At 41.8% G+C, this 19,844-nt stretch overlaps 1 protein-coding gene and 1 long non-coding RNA gene across 4 annotated transcripts in view; one reads left to right on the forward strand and one right to left on the reverse strand.

Moving 5' to 3' along the window:
• Window positions 1-19,844, forward strand: part of LOC310720258 — a 449,438-nt gene that overhangs the window by 249,216 nt on the left and 180,378 nt on the right. The gene's annotated exons all lie outside the window — the stretch shown is intronic.
• tmem132e (transmembrane protein 132E) overlaps window positions 1-19,844 on the reverse strand; it is a 240,477-nt gene that overhangs the window by 59,609 nt on the left and 161,024 nt on the right. For 2 of the 3 annotated variants that reach the window (XM_083530681.1, XM_083530680.1), the window contains one exon: window positions 13,763-14,687. In XM_083530681.1, coding sequence (XP_083386807.1) covers window positions 13,763-14,687 — 925 coding nt within the window. Of the gene's footprint in view, window positions 1-13,762; window positions 14,688-15,293; window positions 15,884-19,844 lie in introns of those variants that run through there. The other variant, XM_083530679.1, reaches the window with a different exon arrangement.

Below are 19,844 nucleotides of genomic sequence, written 5' to 3' on the forward strand. Positions count from 1 at the left end.
GGTTTGGATACGGTTGAGAAAACACAATCTGAAGCTTCTACTAAAGGAAAAAAAAAAATGAATTGGGGGCGTGTCCTACATGCAGGAGATTCGCATAATCCGACTACACGAAAATCCATTAGATTGACGGGTGCGTAACCCAATTCTGAATAAATATTGATAAATGATGTATTTAATTAGTAAAAAAAAGGCAAAAAAAAAAAAAAAAAAGAGCAAATCCAGGAAATGTGTTTTAACATACTCTGATGCTTGTTGTGCCAAATTTCCACCAAAAAGTAAAAAAAATCAGTTCCTCACACCGACGTCGCCTTAAATGACTCCTAATCGTGAAATGCATGGATTTCTTTTCTATTTTAGAAACTCCTAATTACAGATAATGACTTTCCATTTACAAGTCATTTTGAGCTACGCTATCTCTACTACAAAACAACAAAAGCCATTAAACAACCCCCCCCCACACACACACACATCCCCCCCCACGTGCCAGTAAAGGGTTTGAATGATCGCTGAACATGAGCTAGCTGGACATGCGGGATTGGACTCCCGTGTCTCTAAGAAAAAAGAAAATAAAAAGAAAGAAAGAAAGCGAGACCGACACACACCGAGTAAAAAAGAGCACTCTCTGTCCCCCGAGGATCCGAAATGAGATTATGCAATAAAAAAAGATTAAAAGTCACTAGGAAAAAAAAAAAAAACGAAGATAGCGATGGCGCGGTTTTCCGACACGACAGCATCCGAATGCCCTCATCTGCATTTTGATAGGTTTGTGTTTCCCGTTATTCTGTTTTAAGACCCTGCAATCAGTTCTGTTGACACTATTAGAAAGAGTTTGGTAGATGATTGTGGCGATTTTATGGAATAATCACTTAACCCGAGCACTTTACTTTCTATTCGTCAGTGTTTTTGTAATATCGCCGCTGTGTTCCAGCTTCAGATGTCCCTTGTTCACATTTATTGGGTTTGCTATATGCACCATATGAACAAAAGGACGACATTTTCAGCCATATGTGGTTCTTCCCCAAACTGTTGGTACAAATTTTGGAGGCACACATGTGTATAGGATGTTTTTAGATGCAGTAGAATTACATTTTGACATGATGCCCCTGTGCACAAACACCTGACAGAAATAATCTAATTGAAGTCAGTCTCGAGAAATTTTATCGACCAAAAGCATAATTTCATTTTTTTTCCAACCGTTTTTAGTTACACTGTATTTAAGGGTGCTGTTCATAGGGCTACATAAGCATCCCGTGACAACTCATTTTAGATTACGATCATTCGTTTAAAAAAAACTCTTTCAGCTTCTCCTATTAGAGGCCTGACCTGGGATCGAACCCGGGCCGCAGCGGTAAGAGCGCCACATCCTAACCACTAGACCAAAGATTTCAAAATACCACAAATTTGTGTTGCCATACGCTTGTGTTATGATGATTTAAGTCATCTGGGAATTAACTTTGGCTTCTACCCATATAAACGCTATAGACACTTATGCTTATTAATGAGTGCTTATGTTGTGTCTATATCGCTACATGACACCTACCGAAGCACCTTAAGAACAAAAGATCAAAAAGCCCATGTGCATTACATATAATGTGATCTTATGTTATCTGTCATAGTGCTTATGTCTTAGGCTTATGTCTCTTAGTGCTTAGGCCACATGACGTAAATGTGCACTTTATGACAACTGATCACACTGGCTCATTTTAATATACCTCAAGTGTCCATAAGGACTACATCAGAAGTGTATGCTTAGGTCGGTTATTATCCATAGTTATTACTATCCATTATTAACATTAACATTATTAACTTTATAAGGCTTCATGACGTCTACATTAGCACTTTATAACAACTGTCAAAGGTCGGAAAAACACATAGCTTGTGCCTATATACTTCAGCTGTCTATAATGATTGTACAAGTAGTGTCAGGTAATGTCAGTTGTTATACAGAGCATAGATAGTGTTCATAGGGCTACATGACACCTGCATAAGCACCTTATGACAACTAACCAAAGTCTAAACACTGGATTTTTTTTTTTATGTAACTCAGCTGTCTATGGACAGTACACAAATAGTATGGTCATGTCAGTTGTAACAGTGCTTATGTAGTGTTCATGGGGCTACATGACACCTGCATAAGCACTTCATAACAACTGATATAAATCTGGAAAGCATATTCATGGGCTTATTCGAATGTAATTTGAAATAAGCCCAAGGTGTTTCTTTAGACTTTATGGTTAGTTTATGCTGATCTCAGTTGTATACAACTGATAACACTTTATGAACATTCACTAGTAGTGTGCTTATCCCAGTTATTACAGTGCTCATAAGCCTACATGATGCCTGCATAAGCGCTTTAATGACGATTGACAAGTCTAAATATCACTTGCATGAACTTGTTCCAGTATATCTTAGATGCCAAAAAAGACTATGTAAGTAGTATGTGCTTATGTCAATTGTTATTCAGAGCATATGTAGTGTTCACGGTGACTAGGATACAACTGTCATAAGGCACCCATGATACCTGCATAAGTACTTTGTAACACCTGACATAAGTTTAAATAGCATGTTCATAGGCTCATTTCCGTATACCTCAGCTGTTTATAAAGACGTCATGGGTGTATGCTTATCTGAGCTGTTATACAGTTCTTATGTAGTGTTTATAGGAGAGCATGACACATAAATAAGCACTTTGTGACAACTGCTAACACTTGCATCGGCTTATTTAAATATATCAGTTATTTATGAACACTACACAAGTAGTGTGCTCATGTCAGTTGCTACAGCGTTCATATGGCAACAAAGCACTGTAATGACTGACATAACTGACATAAATCTAAAGCTGTCTATAAAGACTATATTCATTGTGTTTTTAAAGGTTGTAAGTGGCTTATGTCAGTTGTTATTAAGAGCATATGTAGTGTCCACAGTGACAGTGATACAACTGTCTTAAGGCTACACAAAAACCTGCATTGGCTTATGCTCAAGTCACTCGTTTCAGTGCTCAAGTAGTGTTCATAGGGCTACATAACACCTCTTAAGCACTTTATGGCAGGTTATGCCTTATTGTGTAATATACAATTGTTATTTGGGCTTGTGTAATGTATGCTAAATATTATTTGCAAATATTCATTGAAGTTGGAATGCAGGCTCATGCCAGCTGTCACAAAATGCTTAAGTGGACGTCATGTCGCTCTATAAACACTGCTATAAACTATAAAGTGTAACCAAAGCACTTTTCATTTATTCCTCTCTCATGGACAGTTAAAACGAACCACCTTTGTTCTATGCGAGGGCAAGAAAATTCCCAAAGCAGCACGATCTCTGTTTGTTGGACTCCGCAGCGTGAGGTCGAGGCCTGCAGGAGTCGTTGAGATGCAAAGCACAAACACAGGACAGCGAGAGAAAGACTAAGGAGGAGTTGGTCTGCTGGAGCAGTGTGCTGAGCTTGTCTCTCTGCATCAGCTACACAAGGCCTCCTAGAGGTGAAGGAACCAGAACACAAAACACACACACACACACACACACACACACACACACACACACACACACACACACACACACACACACACACACACACACACACACCTGCTACCAACACGGTAATGTTAACTCTCACCACACCAAGCTTTCATATATATTAAGCATTACTTCTCCTTCCCTGTCTTATATATGTCTCTGACCCACAAATAGTTCAACAAAAAAATAACAACAGCGAGGCAAGAAAGAGTCGAAGCACTAAACGCAAATTCAAGAGCAGCTGAGGCAGACGGAAGCCACCAGGACAAACATGGCCCAGTTGACTGCGAGGCATCCCATAATAAACGCCGCGCTCGGATTGAAGGTCCTCATTTAAATCGCCATCACGGAGCCGTCAATACCAAGAGTTGAAGACTTCACACTCTTTTAACAGTCAGAGCTGTCAGACATCTCCTCTAGCTGTAGTGTATTATCTTGGGCAGACAGAGGGAAAAGAGAAACATGAAAGCGGTGCTTCGAAACAAAATAGTCCTCTGGCGCATCAGACTGGCTGGTAGTGAGAAGCAGACAGCGACTACAAACTAATTATTATTATTATTATTAATAATAGTAGTAATAACAGTAGTAGTAGAAGAATTCATTTTCAGGGTTTTTTTTATTATTGTTGTTCTTGTTTACAGGCAAGCAAATAGTCAGACCGACAGACAGGCGGACAGATGGACAGAATGAAAGACAAACAAAAGCAGTCAAACAGACAGACAGGCCAACAGACTGGCAGGCAGACACACAGAGGCACAGACAAACAGACAGACAGACAAACCTAAAGATTGGCAGGCAGACCTACAGACAGGGAGATAGACAGGTAGACAGACAGACAGACAGAGGCAAACCTAAAGACTGGCAGGCAGACCTACAGACAGGAAGATAGACAAGTAGACAGACAGACAGACAGACAGGCAGACTGGCACTTAGCCAGCCAGAAAGACAGACAAGCAGGCAGACAAGCAGATATGAGACATACAGACAGGCAGATAGGCAGGCAGACATATAGACGAGCTGATGGACAGATATAAATGGACTACATACAGATTTATTGTTGATGTAATTTATGTATTTTGTATTTGTGTATTTACACACACACACACACACACACACACACACACACACACACACACACACCCCCCTTCAAACCTTATCAGGGAAACAAATACAAATATAATATCGTGAGTTGCTATAAAAGGACTTCATGCCGTAACATCGTAATAGATCGTATTTCAGGACGGCAACAAGCTCCTCAAATCTAATGCACATGGATCACATATCCGAAGGCGATCCTTCTCACTATAATCAATTCAGCTGTCTGGAACTTGTATGAAGGCATATTTCATGCACAGTAACATGATGCCGTTTCAATTTCTACCCGGCGAACACATCATGTGGAGAAAGAAAAGAAGAAAAAAAAAAAAAAAAAGGAGTGCACGGCAGGTCGTGTAGTTCTTTAACGTTGTATATTTCAGCGTGGAGTCTGATGCAGCTGGAACGAAGTGCGATGTACGCGAGCGCCCAGGAAGCCTCGCACGCCGTGCCACTTTTTTTGGCAGGGAGGGCGGGCGAGAGGGCTTACGGAAATGTGAAATAGGAGCATATTTTTCACGCCGCCTATTTGCCGTGCCCTTCCCCTGGCTAAAAATCTATTTAAAGGAAGCCTTTCCTTCACTCTCACCCCGGGGGAACGGGGAGATGAATGGCGCCTGCTAATCTCGTTCTGACGCAGACACATTAAAGCCCGTGTGCACATACAAGTCTTGCCACATTGGGTTTTCAACTCCGCCCCGTGCATCCTCTTCGTTCGTCTTTAAGAAAAGTGCACGTGAACGCCCGCGCACTGAAGTGCAAGAAAATTATTGGCAAAAAGTAAAAAAAAAATGTGTGGAATCTTGTCACTACACTAGAAACCTATTTAACAGAAAAATCAACTTTAAACTAAATGAAACAGATTTATATACAGGTAGACCACCACTTATAATTGAGACGCTTTTGTATTTACACACACACACACACACACACACACACACACACACACACACACACACACACACACACACACACACACACACACACACACACACACACACACACACACACACACACACACACACACACACTCGAGTTCAGGTTGCATTTTGATTCAGGGAAACTTCCGAGGCTTCAGGGCAGAGGAGTCTATCCATCAGTTCCCAAAGGACTGAGCATGTCTCTCAGCTTCTTCAATATAATAAAGAAACGTGTGCGAGTGTGTGTGTGTGTGTGTGTGTGTGTGTGTGTGTGTGTGTGTGTGTGTGTGTGAGTGTGTAAGACGAGAGGAAGTAGCTTTCGAGAACTTTTAGGGCGAGAACGGCGGCAATAGACTTTTGTCCGGTGAGAGTGTGAGAGTACGTGGCTGCCTCGCACCCGCTGAGGTGTAATTTTCTGTCATTTTGACACTGCGTTTGCTTTGAAGATATTTTCTTGCCATGCCTGCTGAGTGCACTGTGTGTGTGTGTGTGTGTGTGTGTGTGTGTGTGTAGTTTTGTCAGACGCTTTGAGGTAATAAAGGGGCGCAGCGGTCTTTTTGTCACAGTAAGCCTCCTTTAAAGGATTTGTGTTTGCTCTGTTGTCCCTCTGTGTGTGTGTGTGTGTGTGTGTGTGTGTGTGTGTGTGTGTGTGTGTGTGTGTGTGTGTGTGTGTGTGTGTGTGTGTGTGTGTGTGTGTGTGTGTGTGGGAGGGACAGAAAAGGAATGTGTATGTCCTGTGCTTGAGATGCAAGCCACCTCAGTTGTCATAGCCACACACAAGGATCCCTTATCTCCAGGCCCCAGGCAAACAACCCTTAGGGACTGTGTGTGTGTGTGTGTGTGTGTGTGTGTGTGCGTGTGTGTGTGGTACTCTGAAAAGATTTTCTTCTGGACTGCAGGCACTATATCAGTGTCACAGTAATTAGTGTAATGTGCTCCAATTACCTCTTGTTCAAGTCTGTATTTTTGGAGTCCACCTTTCGCACCTTCACAGCTGCTCGGAGAACATCTGGATTAAGGATCATATATATAAACAAACATTTCCCCTGAAATGTCCCATCACCATACTATATTGTTGATAACATGGAGAAGTGGTAGCCAGTGGTTAAGGTATTGGAAGGTTGCGAGTTCCCAGCGATAACAAGATGCCACCTCTGGGCCCCTAAGCGAGGCCCTTAACCCCACAATCGCTCAGTTGTAAGAATAAGATAAATGTAAGACGCTCTGAATAAGGGCCTCTGCTAAATGCCTTAGATGTAGATGATACGTAGCTCCAAATTCGCTCCATTTCCGACAACACCTCAGAAAAGTGCATCATGACCTCACAATCTTTCAATTATCACATGATTTAGCCTTAAATCATGATTATTTCCTAGTCATTCTTAATAATGGTTCCTATTCCAAACCAGTTCCAGCATGACAGTGCCCCTGTGTATAAAGCAAGCTCCATTAAGATATGCTTTACATGAATTGGACTGAAAGATCTCCTGCTATAGAGCTCCAACTCTATTGAACACCTTTGGGATGAATTGGAATGTTGACTGCACCCTCGTCCTCCTCACATCACCACCTGACTACTTGACTACCTGACCCTTGTAGCTAAATGAGCACAAATCTTCCTAGTGGAACATCTTCCCAGAAGTGTGGAGATTAATAGGACATGAATGTGGACTGTGATGTTCACACAAATCTTAAGATTTGTGGTGTCCACAAACTTTTGGCCCTATATATGATAGTGGAAACGAGCTATAATAAAGCACTGCACAGAAACAGCCCACATCAACTTGGCACAACATCATAACACAGTAATCAAAGAGAGCTTCAGTACTCACTTCTGGTTCAAACACACACACACACACACACACACACACACACACACACACACACACACACACACGCGCGCGCGCGCACGCATCACCCGACCTTTCCGTCTTTGATAAAAAGCACAGCACACATTGTGAGAGCGAGATATAGAGTCTAACGCAGCTCCGCCAGCAACATATCATTTATTTCATTCATTCATTCGGAGCATAAAGGAGGCCGAGCTGTAAGATCTCGACTGCTGCCATTTGCAGCGGAGCAGCAACGAGTCTCGGCACGTTTGCGAGTGCGCGAGCGAATGCGTCTGAATGTGTGCCGGCTGTGGCTGCTCTTCAATAGCCACCTGCTCCAGCGAAAGCCAGAACCAAAACCGGGATTTAAAAAAAAGAAAAGAAAAGAAAAAGACATAAAAAGACACATTTGTGCATTCAAAATTTCCCCAAAATGCCACATAATAAAGTAGCGCAGACAGCAGGCGTCTCATGTTGGCAAAACATGGCATGGGGAGGGTACGGCCTGCGCGCCGTGCCAGCTTTTCTGTCTCCGGTGTCCAACAGGGGGAAATTGAGTTGAACAATGATGTATGACTGAGCGGGTCTGAAGCTGTGGCTCTAACAAAAGACTGGTTTTCGAACAAAAACAATGGTTTGGTAGGTTGATTTAACTTTAAATATTCGTATCTTTATATAGAAATTCGATTTGAACCTAAAACAATGGCCATAAGTTTGTGGACACCTGACTATAAGATTCCTTGATGCATCCTGTTCTACATTTTTCCCATTTGCTGTTAGAACGACGCTGTTATCACTTACATTATAGTTTGTAGACACCCAAACATAAGATTCCTATGTGCTCTCTAAACGTCTCGTTCTGCATTTAGTCCTCATTTCCTGTTAGAATAAACTCCACTCTTCTGGTGCTCATTTATCCACAAGGGTGTTAGCAAAGACAGGTACTGATGTAGGAGGCCTGGGGTGCAGTCGGCGTTCACATTTATCCCCAAAGATGTTCAATAGGGTTGAAGCCAGAGCTCTATAGCAGGAGATCTTCCACTCCAACCCATGTAAAAGGATCTTCATGGAGATAAATTTCATGCTAGCACATCCATAGGCATCAAATTCAATTGTGTGCCTCCAACATTTATCGCATTTGGCTGGGAAAAAAAAAAAAACTGGTTAGAAGTCCAACATATTTGTTTTTGCACATACCACTAGGGGTCGTGTCACTGAACGTACTGAAAAGGTTAAAACTGTAGCAAAAAGGAGGGAGGGGGACAAAAAAGAAAAAAAAAAGAAAGAAACAACAGAATATGAGGGAATTTTAAAGATGAAAAGAAGAAAAGAAATAAAATTGCAAAAAAAAGAGGGGGAGGGGGGATTTTATTTTTTAAAAGAAAAAAGAAATAATTCGACAAATCCAAAAAAAATTACCTTTAAAATAAATCATTAAATGAATCTACTTTTGCTTTTCGTTACTCTCAAATGCATTTAAAAATGCTCAAACTGAGCAATTTACTTTTTTCAAATATTAATATTATTGTTATCATCACTACAACACTATGATAACTAGCAGCTATACCCTTTTGCGCAACTCTCGACTCGAGAAAACCAGGATTTCAAAAGAACTTCACAGAGTGGATATGAGAGCTCCTTTATAATGGCTAGCTCTTTGCGGATCCATGAAAGAATGGAGCTAAATGATTTCTGAAAGCTCTGAGCCTCAGTTTCAGACTGCAACAAAAAAGAAAACGCAAGGAAACACAAAGATATAGAAGGATTGGTTCCCGGCTGCTCACTGAAGGAACTGCGTCTTGCTGAACGTAAACAGTGGCCGGCGTGCGTTCGAATAAAATGCATGATATCGGATTGTATCATTTAATTAGAGTGAAAGTACATAAAAGAAAAAAAGTTGTACATTTCTTTATAATAGCAATAATAAAACAACAGTAGATTTGCATTCTCAAAAGGCGGCACCTGTAATCACCACAGTGGGTGTTTCCATGCGACGGGACGGTTTAAGACACTCAACAGGTGTTTCAGGTCATTTAAATTGCAGACACACACACACAAGCCCAGGCACCCAGACGAGCCTCGGTATATGAATACAGACAAAGGGTACAGACACGACGTGACCGAAACACTCAGATCCGCTTCACCTATACACTCCATCACACACAATAGCTTCAGCATGCTTCACACACGTTTAGTCCTTTTCCACATTTCTGCTCTTTTTTGCTAGTTTCTACTAATTAGGGCTCGGCTAGCAAGGAGGTAAAACAAAACAAAAATCAGTCAAATAATAAAAATCCACAGACAAACTGTGGGCAGAAAGTTGCAGGTTGTAGTTTCGTCGTTAAGCGCGCAGAGGAAGCAAGAAATCCTTCGAATAACAAACTGACAACAAGGAAATTGATGTAAATGCAAAGGCAAGCCCAATCTAGCCTAATGATACACACCTTGAAGAAAAACAGGCCGTTCTTGAGCTCTTAAGCGGATCCTAATCTTAGTTTGATGGTGGTCTTGTAGAAATTAAACGGAAGAACAGACCTTCCGATTGGTTTCCCAGCCCAGTCATCAAGCACTGATGTGGTGTCTTGAATGTTTCGGCAATCAAAATGATAAAAAAACAAAGAAACAGACAAAAATTTGAAGATTTGGTCCACATGAGGGAAAGAAATACAAAGAGGACAAAGCAAAGCAAGCGAAGAGAGGATGTGGAGTGTCTGAAAAAAGCCGGCAGGCCAAAACGCCACTCGTCTTTGAATAACGGAAAATGTCAAGATGCATTTTAAAGTTAAGGATTAGCGCCTTCTTAAATGTTACTGGCCACTTTGCTACTAACTCCTATAAACCCCACCCCCCCGGGTGAATAAAAAAATAAAATAACCTACAATGTAAAAAAAAAACAAAAAAAAAAAACAAGGGTGAAAGAGCTGGCTGTTTTATTTCATTCCTTTGGTCAATGTGTGTGCCCAAGGCCTCGGTAATGGATAGCCGGTCTTCCCATTGTCCCGTTCTAAATGGTTTTTCTGTCAGCTCTCTTCCTACATAAAATGACCCCGACCACAGAACGAGGGTTAAAAACATCTTTAGAGGAGGAAATCCTGGGTGCGAAAGCAGCTGAAAGTGGAAATAAAGTGGAAAAGAAAAGTGGACGGGCTCCGATAATGATCTGAAAGGCGGCCGGAGGAAAGTGGGGGCTCCGTGATCAATGGGAGACTGACAGGCTGAGACATCAGCACAAATGAGGCTAATCAGATGGGAAAGGAGAGGTGTGGTCAATAGAAATTACATGCTACAGACCACCTGAAACAGCAAGGTCACAGGAGGTAAAAGATTAGATTACAGGCAACACCCCCTGAATACATGAGCAGTGGAATCGCAATATACACTATACGGATAAAAGTATTGGGACACCTGACTTTTCCAGTCATAGGTGGTTCTTTTTCAAACTGTTACCACAAATTTGGACGCGCACAATTATAAAGGAAGCCTCCTGATGTCATAGCATTACATTTCTCCTTCGATTGGACCCAAACTGGTTCCAGCATGATAATTTACAATGGACATTGTCTCAAAGCAGCTTTTACAGATAAAGCAGTCATAAAAAAAGTATAAGTGTGTACTTATAGTTGTATGTTTATCTCTGATGAACGAACCAGTGACGACTGTGGCAAGGAAAAACTCAGCATGGGAAAGAAACCTTGAGAGGAACCAAACTCAAAAGAGAACCAATCCTCATCTGGGTGGCACCGAATGTCAATTCATTACGGTTCATCTTTGTTAAGGTTATATGGGTCTTGAGTGACCCAGGATCTTGAGTTCTGATCACCTTCGGATCGAATTGGAACGCTGAATGCACCCTAGGCCTCTTTACATCACCTGCATGAGTAGCCTCCTTTGCTAAAACCCTTGTGGAGCACAAATCTCCACAAGCACACTTCAAAATCTAGTGGAACGTCTTCCCAAAAGACTGGAGGTTATTTTAACAGCAAATGGGGACTAAACATGGAATGTGAAGTTTCTAAAAGCCTTTAGCAATCTTATGGTCCGGTGTCCCAAAACATTTGTCCATATAATGGATAACATCTGTTTTACTACGAAGAAGACAACACAAATGTGATTCATCCGAGGAAAATAATCAATGATGCAGCACCAAGATTTGATGCACTGATGTACTTTGCAAAGTCGAGCTACTGTTACAGCTACAACATTCGAGACGTTCATCGTCCTCAAGCGTGTAAACAAACGGTGAAACTTGCACGTGGGTTTTAACGATAAACTAGTGCTGTCATCCGATTTCCATGGTAACCCGGCATTTCAGACAAAGGCATCACATCAAGAATATATTCACTAGTGCGAATGGATGTGCGGCCAAAAATAAAGAGCCGGAGAAAATGAAAACCTTTACACACGCAGAAAAACAAATCCACTACACACACACACACACACACACACACACACACACACACACACACACACACACACACACACACACACACACACACACACACACACACACACACACACACACACACACACATCTCTCATATTTACTGGCTCGGTGTGTCAGTGTGTTACCTACACCTCCACTTGTATTATCTTGACCTGTGTATTAATGCAGAAAATGCATCTGCACCTGGAGGTAGGCAAACCATCATGAAGTCTCACACGAGAGCCTCGAGTGAAGATTCTAGACACGAAAACCGCATTTTCTGGAAATTCCAGAGGATAAATAGGGAATATTTAGTCGTAGCAAAGCATGTAAGAGCAGAATGTTTACACAAAAGACAGAGAGCTCTTGCTGAAGCTGTGAAATTATCATCATGTCAGACGCAAAGATTTAATGGCTTCAAATAAATGCCACAACTGAAGCTAGTAAACAAATGTGAAGGACTGGTGTGAAAACTCAGCATAATGTAATTCGTATTTAAAAAGGGGAAAAATCTATAATAGTCTCTTTTTACTAGGAGTCCGTCAGCTTCCTGCAGTGTTTAAGATCAGGGTGGAGTTTTTTTTTTTTCTCCTGATGGGAGCTTTTATTGCTCCTTGGCCGCTCCACTGAGAATTAATGTCACCGAGTCCAACTTGAGGCAAACAAAGACTCCAATATGAGCACATAAAATGGAGGGGTCAGTGAGATTTAGCATCCGCAATTTGATTAGGCAAACTGAGCTTCGCTTTGGACTATGACTCCGTTCGAGGGATTCGAATATGTCGTAATGCTCTTACTGGGTAAATGAAAGTTGGCGGCTATGAAGCGAGTAAGTTCCTCGTCTTCGCGAAGATTGAGCAATAAAACTTTTACTTAAAGTGTCCGTCTTATGCACTTCATAAAGCATTCAACTACTTGCACCGAAGCTCCAAGTAGACACGTGAGCATGCTGGATGTTCCAGATAAGATAAGCCTTACTCATGAACAAATGAAAAAAGTTGTGTAGAAAAAGAGAAAAATGGTGGTTTTAGTGGAAGCAATTCATAACAATATGAGATCGTGTAACTTTTTGGTAGGTTTTCCACCACAGGAAAGTCTTCAGGGCCGGGAACAACAACATTAAGTGTAACTATAAAAGGAAAAATAAATTCATGATCGTTCACAGATTGCTATAGTGTGAAAAAGATTAATACTCATACGTTGTAGGAAAAGTGCTCTTATCTGTGCTAACTGAAAAGAAATGTAAAAAATAAAAATCCCGAAGCTAGTTAAAATGCAAAGACCCAGCCGAGCGGAATATAAAAAGTGTCACAGGCACATGGAATGCTGACCCTCTAGCTTCCGCGCAACAAATCTGCCATGCACGCACGTTAATCCGTGTGCACTTTGTCAGATAAAACTAATGAATTACCCCTGCTAGCATAAATCAGCGCGCTGCCTTTTCATGTTGGGCTTAATGAGTTATCGAAGCTCAATTAATTTGCTGCGAATTCCTAAAATGAACTCTATGAGCTTCTATTAAGTTTCAGCGGGTCTAAAGGCCTGTGGAAAAAGAAGTGTACTGTCGATATGCCTGGAAAAACAGCTAATACCCCGTCGAAAAAAAAAAGAAAAACACTTTGCTGTAGCTTAATTGATCATTTCCCATCATATGATCCCTAACTCTCTCCATTATCATAATGATGAAAAAAGGTTGTGGAATACGCATGAAATCTGGGCCTTGAATCGCCTAATTGACGCCCTTTATATATATATCTCCACTAGAGATACATTACCAAACAATAATATGCTTCTCCCTGGCAAACCAAGAGGGACTCATTAAAGTATCTTTGATGGATGCATCTAACTGTTTATGTGAAACTCATTGTAGCTGTCGAAAGAGTGTAGTTTGTGTTGTAGACACCTAGCCAGGAGATAGAAATCCAAATCTGTTATGCCAATTCATCCCAGTGGTAAAGAAAGTTAAAGCAACTTACTTGAGAGTAAACTGTTCTACTGTCGAGTTTGGCACCAAATATAGGTAGATGTTGAGTATCTCTCCAGGCTTTAACGGTTTGTCCGGTAGCCTCAAGAAGAGGTTTTTGTCCAGCTGCTTGTCCACTACCAGTTGCTCCTGACTGGGCTGGTACAGGCTGATGCTTCCAATCCGAAGTAGTGGCTGCTGGGATGAGCTCTCTGCCCTGGATGCTCCTCGCCTGGAATAACTTTCACTGCACTCCCCCTTGCTGTCTGGATCATGAAGGGTGTAGTAGAGCTCTGCCTGAAGAGTTTCCCCAGACATCTCCAAAACATCTGCCACTGAGGGCTTCCTGCGGCCCAAGGGCGCCACATTGACATTAAACCAAGTAGACGGGAGGTCCAGTTGGGCCAAGCACTGTGCCAAGTTACCTTGGAGCCTGCAAGAAGTCTTGATTTCCCGAACATCTCGAAAGGCATGCAACCTCACACAAGGGAGTTTGTCCTGCACCTTAAAGTCGTCCCAGTCCCGGCCTGCAATGTAAAACAGCACCTGGACCACTGGGTTGCTTGCAAAGACCTTAGACTGCACAATGAATGCTCGCACCTTCCAGCTGACCGTCAGCCTACCTGGGATGTCCAGGGGACTTGACGGCTGTAAAAGATCTTTGGAAAGAGTCTGGTCCTGGGTGAAAGGACCCAGAGAGATGTTGACTGAAGGTAACTCCTTGGTCTGAAAGACCACAAAGCTCTCAGAACAGTGCAAAGGGTGGCCACTGGGGGCATTCCTGGCTGAAGTTCGGCTCTCTTGAAGAAAGAATGCCAGTTGGGTGTTGGAGAGTTTGAAGCTGGCAGGAAGGTAGAGGTCTGGGGGGGCAGAGGTGGCAGTAGCAGCAGGGACATTAAGCAGAGCATCATAGTTGGTTGGAGAAACTTTACCTGCAACTGTAAAGAGAACAAAGAGAACATAAGATGGCTTTTGCTTTAAACACAAACCAAAACAAGTAGGATATAACACTAAACTCAGGAACAATAACAGTTAGTGGGCACATTCAGATTCAGACTTTTAAGCATGGTTATACTAAAGAAAACAAAAGATGATTTTATTTATTTATTTTTGCTAAAGTGAGATAAAAGCATATTCTGAATATTAAACAAAAGGTATAAGCAAGTGATATTTCATTGATTTTTATGACAATTAACTGCTTGCAGATGCTGTACACTTTGTACAAAAACACCATCGCTCGGTGCAGAGGGGACAAACATAATTAACGAAATTTTGAAAAGTCTGGACCATACTTTCATCTTAGCTTTAAATAGATGTGAAGAAACTGAGCTACCTCACACAAAAAACCCCACAAACCTGAAGCGAAATCTAGCCAAAGCACAGATAAAAATCTTTTAGAATGACAATAACTTCACACATGAAACTACCATAAAGGTCACAGGGACATATGCAAACAAAAAAAAAGAACAACAATAACACCTCTGCAAGCAACTGCTACTGCATGGCAAAAAAAAAAAAGCAAAACTGGTTGGGATGCAACATACTTATCAAAAGAAACAGTGAACAGAGAAGCCATGGACTGTCTTCTGGGTGTAGTAAAGCAGCAAATTGTCCCATATTACCACTTGCAGTGCAGCTTAACTAAAATACATTTGTAGAAAACAAAAAGTAGTATCCATGGAAATTTGAGGTACAATCCCAAAACAATCCAAGCCGTAGTCCAGAATTGTTTTCAAAAAGCTTTTAAAACTAAAGTATATTCCAAATTTTCCTAAACGTATCCACGTTGATCAAAGATCCTGCTTAATCCGTCCATGTCCCAATCCCTTGGAATACAAACACTGAGAGTTGAGTGAACCTCTGCATGAACTTCAGTCGGCATGTGTGTTCCAGCATGCTGAAACTCTCACTCTGTGAACTAACCCCTTCCAATCTGTGGCTCCTGCCCCAGAGCTTGACTCCTCCCAGCAGTTCCAGTAGCTCCGCCCACTTGGAGACAAAGACCAGACACCACCCTGTCTCACCACACCTTCCCTGCGCTTTATAATCACCACTTTAGTTTGTAGTCTGTGTGAAAACACAGGCCTCCCAGGACATTGACACCAGGCTGACTACAAACTCTCTTGCTCCATTTATCTTTTCCCGATGGACGTGTTCAGGCAGACACTGTGCATTTCTGAGTCTCGGTGTGTGTATGTGTGTGTGTGAGGGTTCCTGGGGTGTAGTGGGGGAGGGTTTGCATTACTTGAACGCCTTCAGGCAGAGACAGAAATGGGGGATTAGAGAAAAGATCATTGGTGAATTAGCCCTGCTCTCTTTCACTGTCCCCAGACTTGCTCGGAAATACATTTAAATGAAAGAGGGGGATGGGGGTGGCACCCGTACAACACTTACTCCAGAGAAGGGCTTTAAAAAAAAAAAGAAAATAAATTTGTATATGTGGGACTTTTTTCTACTAAATAATAATATATTTTTTTGGTTTATCAACACCATTAAAAAAGTCACTGAAATCCTCCAGTTACACAACCAGTTTCTGGCCACTCTGTTCTCTAGCTGAAGGTTACTATCTTTTTCGCTTTCAATGGAGGCGCTTCGATTGTAAACGGCTGGATTCGGTTTCGTTCTCGCTCCAAGGTCTGCGCACCTTTGGCACAACTGTAGACTGCGGAGCGAGAAATGAATACCTCCTAAAGGGATGAGCTAATGCCTGTGAAAGCCAATCCATTACAAACACATTAGCTGCTAAAGAGTGTTTCTCCAAAGCCTTTCCAGAATGCAGTGGGACAGATGATGTAGGGGCCAATGCCCTTTCACCCACCCCCCCAAAAAAAATCCACCACTTCCTTTGACACGAACTGCTTTGGGGCAATGACTTCATGCGAGCTTGCAAGAGATGATACATAACTGCTCATCATGTTTCCCCTTTTTTCTTGCACAACAGCAACGTGACACATAATATCTCCCTTATTCATCCTCTCAGTACAGGAATAAATTATCTGTTGGGCCATTGCCAAATTACCTCCAGTGCTTTTTTGTCACCATCATTGATATCCCCCCAGTAACTTAACATCAATAGGAATCCCCATTTACTACCTTTAACGTGATGCTAATCTTAAAATTCTTAGCTGGAACACTTTCCAAAAAATGATTTCTACCAGTGTCACTATGCTTTCTAGACCATAATCTTTTTTCCTGTTATAAAACGGAAGAAAATCCCCCCTTCAAAAAATTCAACTCAGCAACCAGACACATAAGAAGATAACAACATCCTTTGCATTACCGAGAGACCCTGACAGTGATAAAAATGTAATTGAAGACCTGGTGTTCTTGTTTGAAGTCACTTTAACTTTTTCAATTGTTTAAACGAACGCACCAGCCTATTTCGCTTTTTGGAATTACCCAGGCAAATTGATCAGAGGATTGAGGTAATTAATAAGTTGCTCCTCAAGCGCTTTGCATGTTGAGAAATAAGGAGAGAAGAACACTTCCATTTAAATCGTTGTATTGAAATGTGCCCAGAGGGGGGGAGAAAAAAAAAAATTCTGAGAGTAGGAGGGATTGAGCAAAGCAAAACGAGTGATCAAACGGTGAAGTGATGCAATGTGAAAGGTAAAACACGGAGCAGCAGTCGCAAAGAAAAGCAACTTGAATTTTTTCCAAAATGAACAGCATGGATCTTCTTAATTCAATGATACGTATTGTTACATTAACCGAATTGAACTTTATTTTGGGTCCATTAGCATTTTTTCGGAGCTGGGAGTAATCGTTTTACCGACAAGAAGGAAATGAGAAAATGTGTGTTCCAAATAAAGGTGTATCTAACTTTCTTTCTCTCTCTCTCTCTCTCTCTCTCTCTCTCTCTCTCTCTCTCTCTCTCTCTCTTTCTTTCTTAATTCTTTGAATCAATTGCATGAAGTCTCCGGAATTAAAAGTACTTCATAACTCAAGAAAAATTCATAATCCTTTTGTCGCTGCAGAGAGAATAAGAACAGAGTGTAATGAAACCTTTTGATCTATAGGTACTCTTACAAGGAGCAGTCGGCGCGATCTGAAGGCGAGCGAATGAGCAGCGGCGTGAACTAGCATGACAAACAACAGTTGCAAATGAAGTGATTAGCATGTGAAACAGGCGCGGGCTGGGTGGCTGTTAGTGTCGTGGCAGGGCTCCTGTGCTGGTTGGGAAATGAAATCCTTCACTAAGTAACAAGGCTTAATCAATACGGGTCGTATAACAATAGAGAAGCTAGCACAAGCTCCTTAGTGAACGGTGGAGTAGAGAGAAATGCTATGTGGCAAACATTACTGGCTCTGGAAAGTTAAGGGTCGATGAGGTCAAATCAGAACTGTCTAACTAAATAGCTTTTTTTGCAGTGGCAAAATGTTTGCCATTTTTGGGTGAAATAGCAAACCAGCTTTGGGCTTTTCAGCAGTTCATAGAGGGTAGATGCAGGGTGGAGGAAGAATGCTGTGAAAGGGTGACTTTCTCAGGTTACAAACTGGTAAGCTTAAATTTGATGTTTGGAGCAGATGTTTTATAGTTTGCTCTATTCAAGTAGACCCCTTTGCTAGCAAGGAACTAAATTTTCTTTCGGCTTCTCCCATTAGGGGTCGCCACAGCGGATCATCCGTATTCATGTTCGATTTGGCATGTTTTTACGCTGGATGCCCTTCCTAACGCAACCCTCCCCATTTATCCGGGTTTGGGACCGGCACTAAGAGTGCACTGGCTTGTGCAACCCTAATGGCTGGGGTCGGTTCCCGGACCGAGAATAGAACCCGGGCCGCATTGGTGAGAGCGCCACATCCTAACCACTAGACCACCAGGGGCTTTGCAAGCAAAGGTTGGACAACAAAAAACTCCAAGGCACAAGGTCACAACAAGGTCTGCTAAGATGTTTGCTTTAGAAAATTTAGGACAATTTACCTAAAAGAACAAAGTACATAATGTCCTTATCGTATGTTCTGGGCTTCTAGTAGTTCCTAGAATAGCAAAGTCCACTAAAGGCGGTAGAGCATTTTCACATTTAGCTCCTAAACTCTGGAATAGTCTTCCTGACAGTGTTCGGGGTTCAGATACACTCTCCCAGTTTAAGTGTAGATTAAAAACATATCTTTTTAGCAAAGCCTACACATAACACACATCACACACATCACATCACAACCTTGTGCTCCAGAATATATGATCACATGCACATTATCAACTTGTGCTGTTAATATCATGAACAGCAGCTACGCTAATTCCTCTCCACTGCTTCTCTTTCTCTCCTCATCCCGAGGCATCCTGAGGTTTGGCCAGCTCCAGTCACGTCCCACCTCGTGAAGATTATGGACCTATGGATGATCATGGAGAAGTAGATGCCGAGTGTTTAAAGGCCCTGGCATGGAGAAGCTGATGCTGGATCTATGATGATCACAAATTGTTCTGTATTGTTGAAAGATTTATGACCAAACTTTTGATGTCACCCATATGAGGATGGGTTCCCCTTTGAGTCTGGTTCCTCTCAAGGTTTCTTCCCCATATCATCTAAGGGAGTTTTTCCTTGCCACTGTCGCCACGGCTGCTCATCAGGGACAAACGCACACCATTCACCTTCACTGTTGTTTTCTGTAAAGCTGCTTTGAGACAATGTCTGTTGTGAAAAGCGCTATACAAATAAACTTGACTTGACTTGACTTGACTTAACATTTACAGGCACATACAAACATGTATATACTTTTTTATGTTGCATGATTAAGCTTTGTTTCCACATTATACCGAGCATGTGGAAGTTATGTTGCTGACTTCTTTGAGGTCGAATCTTGGTAATGTAGAAAGGCTAGCTCAGGTACAAAGGATACGTCTTCGGAGTGAGTTGAGACAAGGCAATGAGGGCTTTTTTTCTGAAGAGAATGGATGTCTTGTCCTGTATTGTCTCTTATTGTCTGTATTGTCTTGTATAGTCTAAGCTAAATTTATAGTGTTATTCGTGTCTGTACTTCTGAGAGTCACTAACAGCTGGAGACAAATTCCTTGTGTGTGTCAAAACCTGATTCTAAATCTGTCTGGGCCCCCTTCAATACATCGCCCAGCGATCTTCAAATTTCTTCTATTGGTT

Source organism: Silurus aristotelis, assembly GCF_946808225.1.
Source record: "Silurus aristotelis genome assembly, chromosome: 26".
Taxonomy (NCBI): domain Eukaryota; kingdom Metazoa; phylum Chordata; class Actinopteri; order Siluriformes; family Siluridae; genus Silurus; species Silurus aristotelis.